The 6,038-nt window shown below is 31.4% G+C and overlaps 1 protein-coding gene across 1 annotated transcript; it reads left to right on the top strand.

Moving 5' to 3' along the window:
* Positions 1–237: 237 nt before the first annotated feature.
* On the top strand, positions 238–4,822 carry LOC120070559 (glucan endo-1,3-beta-glucosidase 14-like). Its single transcript, XM_039022351.2, has 3 exons — positions 238–755; positions 1,417–2,456; positions 4,460–4,822. The coding sequence occupies exons 1-3, from the start codon at positions 689–691 to the stop codon at positions 4,541–4,543; spliced, it is 1,191 nt and encodes a 396-aa protein (XP_038878279.1). The 5' UTR covers positions 238–688; the 3' UTR covers positions 4,544–4,822.
* The last annotated feature ends 1,216 nt before the right edge of the window (positions 4,823–6,038 follow it).

Below are 6,038 nucleotides of genomic sequence, written 5' to 3'. Positions count from 1 at the left end.
ATTGATTGAATACAAAATTGATATAACTATTAAACATTTTTCAAAATAAAAAATATGTATAAACACAAGTTTAGATAATTTAACTTATATAAATTACAACCTATACTACTACAGATTTCCATTACAATCGCCAATCACCATTTTCTAAAACCCAGAATTCAGTACTTGCAGTCTATGACGCTTATCATTATTCATAATGCATTTGGAAATTTTAAGGGAACCCAAAAGAAGTTCATCGCACACAAGAACAAGTGGAAGTAGTAAAAGTACCGCACAGCCGTCACCATCTCAAGTAAAAATGGAGGCAATCGCCAATGGTAGCTCATCCCAAAAGCTCCTAATGGTCAGCAAAGCCCATTGGTTATTATTTTAGCATTCAAAATACACCATAAAACACTCATAATGTCAATTCTCCATTCTATTCAATGCTCCCCAAAGTGGATGAAAGAAAGGGAAAGATTCCATCAATACCCAGATCCCAAACTTTAAACCCAGAAACCAAAAACCCCATTTGACCTCCATTTTCAACTTCAATCGAAGATAGGTGTGTGAATCTTTTGGCTTATGGGATGCCTGAGGAAGAAGAAGAAGAAGCAGAGCGTTACAGTTTTTGAAATCACCCCTAGTGGGATTCTTATTTGAAGAAATTTACTCATTTCTTCAAGTTCTGCTGTTTGTCGCTGTGGAAATGATGATGGGTTTATGCTTCTTTCTGCACTTGATTCCCTTATTGTTTATTTTCTCCTTTCCGCATGGTATTTGCTTTTCTTGCCCTTCTCTTTCTGTTTCTTCTTCAGCTTGTTTTAGATTGGACTAATGTTCGAGCTTATGGCTTGACAATAAATATGGCTGTGAAATACTGATAGAGTAAATTTTGCTTTTGTTTTTCAATATGACTACTCTACTAGTTTTTGTAACTTACTTTTGAGACCTTTCTTTCCAGTATGCTTAATTATGTTAAAAATGGTTTTGTAGGAAATAGATTGTTACATCAGAGATGTTAGGATGTCTTCAACGATTCTTGAGTTGATATCATTCATTAGAAACTTCCTTCTTGTGATCCTACTTTGTATTTCCAGTCCATGCCCTTTGGTTTTGATGCTCAAATTTTCATTATAGATCTTCCATGTGGATAGAGTGAGAAAGTTCTTTAGGAGAGGATTGATGTGAATTCTACTTCATTCGAATTTTCCTGTGAATTTATGTCCTCAGGCCAATTTGATACAATTATGCATTTTCTGAACTCTTGTTGGCTTGAAAGTGGTACTTGTTAACCCAACTTAACACCTCATGTTGGCTGCACAAGATTTCTGTCTGGATTTAAAATTTAAGCTAGCATTTGAATGTCCCGTTATTGTCTATCGTTTTGACGAATCGTAGAGTGATTAATGGACATTATCTCCACCTTTTCTGCAGCATTGTTAACAGTAGAAGCATTCACTGGGACATATGGAATAAACTATGGACGAATTGCAAATAACATCCCTTCACCTGATAAAGTAGTTACTCTTCTTAGAGCTGCTAAGATAAAGAATGTTAGGATTTATGATGCTGATCATAGTGTTCTCAAGGCCTTCAGTGGGACAGGGCTAGAGATTGTCATTAGCATTCCAAACGAAAACCTGAATGAAATGAGTGCAAATGAAGATCATGCCTTGAACTGGGTTAAACAAAATGTGCAGCCCTTTCTTCCAGAGACCCTTATTTGTGGGATTGCAATAGGTAATGAGGTTTTGGGAGGGAGTGATTTTGAGTTATGGACAGTATTGTTGGGTGCAGCCAAAAATATTTATAATGCTGTAAAGAAGCTCAATTTAGATGGTGTAATTCAGATCACTACAGCACACTCCCAAGCTGTATTTTCTAATTCGTTTCCTCCTTCATCTTGTAAATTCAGAGATAATGTTGCTCAGTATATGAAGCCTCTATTGCAGTTCTTCTCACAAATTGGCTCTCCTTTCTGTTTAAATGCATACCCATTTCTGGCCTACATGAGTGACCCTGGAAATATTGATATTAATTATGCTCTTTTTCTATCAACAAAAGGGATTTATGATCCTAAAACTCACCTGCATTATGATAACATGCTCGATGCTCAGATCGATGCTGCTTATGCTGCACTTGAAGATGCTGGATATAAAGATATGGAAATCATAGTTACAGAAACAGGATGGGCTTCACATGGAGATGACAATGAAGAAGCAGCTACTATAGATAATGCACGGACATACAATTATAACTTGAGGAAACGGCTTGCCAAGAAGAAAGGAACTCCTCTTAGGCCAAAAAATGTGGTTAAGGCATATATCTTTGCATTGTTTAATGAGAATTTGAAGTGGGGACCTACTTCGGAGAGAAACTATGGACTTTTCAAGCCTGATGGAAGCATTTCATATGATATTGGCTTTCGAGGACTTCAACCTTCATCCGCATATTCACTACTTTCAACAATTAAGGTATGAAAATTTGTTTATGAGCAAAAGAGAATTTTCCTACTACAATGATATATTTGAATTTTCCTACACACAAGTTCATCTATATTTAGCTCACGAGTTCATATATATTTAGCTTCTTGACAGCCTAAGAAGCACGGACACTTTAGTATGGTTAGTGTATCTGCACTTGGACACTCTCACACTTGTTGGACATGTATTGCACACTTGTTAGCATAATAGATGTGTTAGACACTAGTTGTACGAAGTCAAAATAGAACCAACGTTTATTAGACATGCATCATATTCTATATAGACACATATATGATAAAAATAATAAATATTTTATTGTGAAATATTAAAAAAACTAATTTTTAAGTATATCGCATAAATCCATTGATTTTAAATTTCTTTCCAGTTTAAAAATGATGTATAATTTTTTTTTTTTTAAAAAAATTATGTTTTAATAACGTGTCCTTTTTGTGCCATATTCTAATTTTTTTTAAAAGGACGAATGGTCATATATGTGTCGTATCGTATTCATGTCTTGTATTTATATTCGTGCTTTTTAAAATGATTAAAAGGATATAATGTTTACTGAAGAGGGCTTAAGATAATCTACTAAAATTAGTGACTTGATTAGATTGGAACATTTAGATGGTCTTTCTTTGTTTCTCTTCCCTTAGATCATTGCTTCAGTTTATGATTTTCTGTCTCCTTTGGGAATGATGGGAGATAAAATCATAGAATCTGCACTCATAAGAACCCAACATGGGTTGGAAGTCAAAATTTCATAATAGGATACCTCCTAACAAGAACATCAAGAACAAAACGAGAACAAAAAAAGATAGAAATATATATTATAATATCAATAAAGAAACTACAATATCATAAGATCATAAGAACAAGTAAACAAGGTAACTACGAGCCTTTCGAGAGGGCTAGACTCTCCCTAAATTCTCCAAAAGAAATCCCATAAAATTTTTCACTCTTCCTCTCATCTCACTCTCTATTTATAACTAAAAGCTCTAAGAACCTTACTCTCTAATTATTAATATACCCCTTCTAATAATCCTACTAATATTTTGATAATAATCCTATTATATCTCTAACTAGGTCTCTTGCACTAGATTTATTGGAACAGGGAAGAAAGAATTTTGGTATGTAAGAAATGGGTATTGACCCTTTTGCATATTCTTCTGTTGCTTCTTGAATTACTATCATTCACAGAAAAAGTTCAAGCTCCTTTTTTGAACAACTTTTTTGACAGCACAAAAGTATCTCAACTGGTATGCACATTTGGTTGTAACAACAAAATTTTATGAATCTCACTTCACTTATGACTTTTATTGTCCCAAATTCAGACTCTTATTAGATTTGAGATCTTAGCCTGAAGAGAATCTAAACAACATGCTAAATGTAAGCTGACAGGGGATGTTGTCAGGAAAAAACTTCTCACTATTACTGCATGAATAAGCAGAACAATAACAGAGATTCGAAGAAAATAATAAAACTGAGAAAACAAGAATTAACACGGAAAACTTCAAACTAGAGAAAAAAGCACGGATTAAAAAAATTCCACTATGTGAAAAATTATTACGATCACACCGAAATATCTCTCGACCTCAATTACAAGAATACTCTCTCAAAGCATTATACTATTCACACAATTGAGCTAGTATACTAAGTTCAAAGTATTTCAAATTTGGATGATTAGCAACCAAAGGCATAAACTCTTTTTATAGTGTTTGGAGCCCATCACTTTCTTGAATCTTTCAAATGTAGGGCAACTACTCTCTTAATATTTTGCCAAAATCCAACAGATGCTACATCCGTACTAATTCTGTCGTATTCGAGCTGTCTATATTCATACAGTTTTTGTTCTTGAAACATCTTAATGATCACCAGAATATTTGGTTGGAAATTGACAATCTTTTGAATTTGGTTATCTAAGAAAGATGAGTTTTGAGTAGAATACACATTTCTCTGATGTTGTAAATCATTCTTGCTTTTGTTCACTTATGCAGGAACATGGAGGTAGAGGTTGTTATGAGCATCAAATCTCAGTAGCAATAATATCAGCTTTAACTCTTCTTCTATTCTTGCAATGATGGGTTAATAAGTTTTTCTACTTTGATCTCCCAATCATATCCAAAAACTACGAAATACCATTGATTGTTCCGGCCTACATTCAAAAGTTTCGATAAAGAGCATAAATTATACACTTCATGGATTCTTGTTTTCATGAATGTACACTAGAAAATTGCTGATATTTTTTTAAAAAATCAGTGACAACAAAATGTATATTGTGAATTATTAAAGAACAAATGCTGTCATTAAACTTCTTATAGAGCATAAATTTTAAATGTATTTCAGCATATTTCCATTTCTATTTCATGTTTCTCATCCTGAGCATATCTGTGGACTTTGGACTCTTCTATTTTACCTCATTTTTACGAAGGTTAAATTTAGTTTTTGTATTTTTAATCAACCTTAAAATTAGTCGTTATTATTAGAGTAATTATTTTAAATGATAAATCTGCTAAATATATTTTCATATACAGCAAGAGTCTATCGCGATCTATCTAGTGACATTTTGCTATATTTGTAAATAAGTTAGTTTATTTTTTTAATTTGAAAACAATGCTAATTATTAGTTTGAAGTTATTTATTTATTTTACAAAGAACGATTTTACCTATTCAGTCAAATTCACAAAGTAGTTTAAAAATTAAATTTATAAATCGACCTACTCTATAAATTAATACTAGATTAATTAATAACTCTCTAAAATAATAATTTTTAGTTAGCCCAATGTCTAAATTAATAAAATAATAATTTTTTGGAAGACCCATAAATAGATAATTGTTTTAGAGGGTAAAACTGCTATAAATGTTTTCAAATATATTTGACTATCATATTAATAGTGATATTTTGTTATATTTGTAAATAAGTTGGTTCATTCTCTTATATTTGAAAATAATCCTAAATAGTCTCTTCAATATTATAAATTAATAATTCTATAAAATTACGAATATAACTAGAGCTAATTAAATATGATTTTATTATTGTTTATTTCTTATTAAAATATAAATATAGTTGTACTTTATTTGTAACTTTCTTGCATTCTCATACATTTAAAAAACTATTTTGACTAATTTCTAAACATTTCAGTTTTTTTCAAAATGACTTATTTTTTAAAATTAAACATTTAAAAATGTATTCTAATTACGTCCTTAGTGATTTTTGAACACCTTTTAGATGTGAAGTGTCGCTTTTGACTTGGATTGACTAATATTTGATGTTGTTTGTACAGTACTTATAGTAGTTGATTTTTTTTTTTATAGCATACATGAACTTGCATTAAATTTTAACTAGTACTGCATGCTATTGTATTTTTTTTTTTTTTTTTTTTTCCCAAGGGGATGTATTATATTTAATTGGTAACATTGTGCATGAATAACCTTCAATTAGTCAATACATTGTATCTTTTATTCATAAAGAATAAGGTAGGTTTTTTTATCTACGTTACAAGAATTTTTATCTATTCTGATATTTTTTTCACAACGCATGAACTTTCGAACAGAAACATTCCGAGGCGGAAGCAG

This window comes from Benincasa hispida, chromosome 2 (genome assembly GCF_027475165.1).
Source record: "Benincasa hispida cultivar pf3 chromosome 2, pf3_genome.v1.1, whole genome shotgun sequence".
Taxonomy (NCBI): domain Eukaryota; kingdom Viridiplantae; phylum Streptophyta; class Magnoliopsida; order Cucurbitales; family Cucurbitaceae; genus Benincasa; species Benincasa hispida.
The sequence above is the reverse complement of the archived record's forward strand: the minus strand, read 5'-3'. Positions and strand labels throughout refer to the sequence as shown.

Excerpts from the sequence above, each read along its gene's own strand:
- LOC120070559 (XM_039022351.2), top strand. The coding sequence starts at position 689 with ATGATGATGGGTTTATGCTTCTTTCTGCACTTGATTCCCTTATTGTTT. Across the intron at positions 756-1,416 it reads TATTTTCTCCTTTCCGCATG|CATTGTTAACAGTAGAAGCA; the intron begins GTATTTGCTTTT and ends CCTTTTCTGCAG. Across the intron at positions 2,457-4,459 it reads CACTACTTTCAACAATTAAG|GAACATGGAGGTAGAGGTTG; the intron begins GTATGAAAATTT and ends TCACTTATGCAG.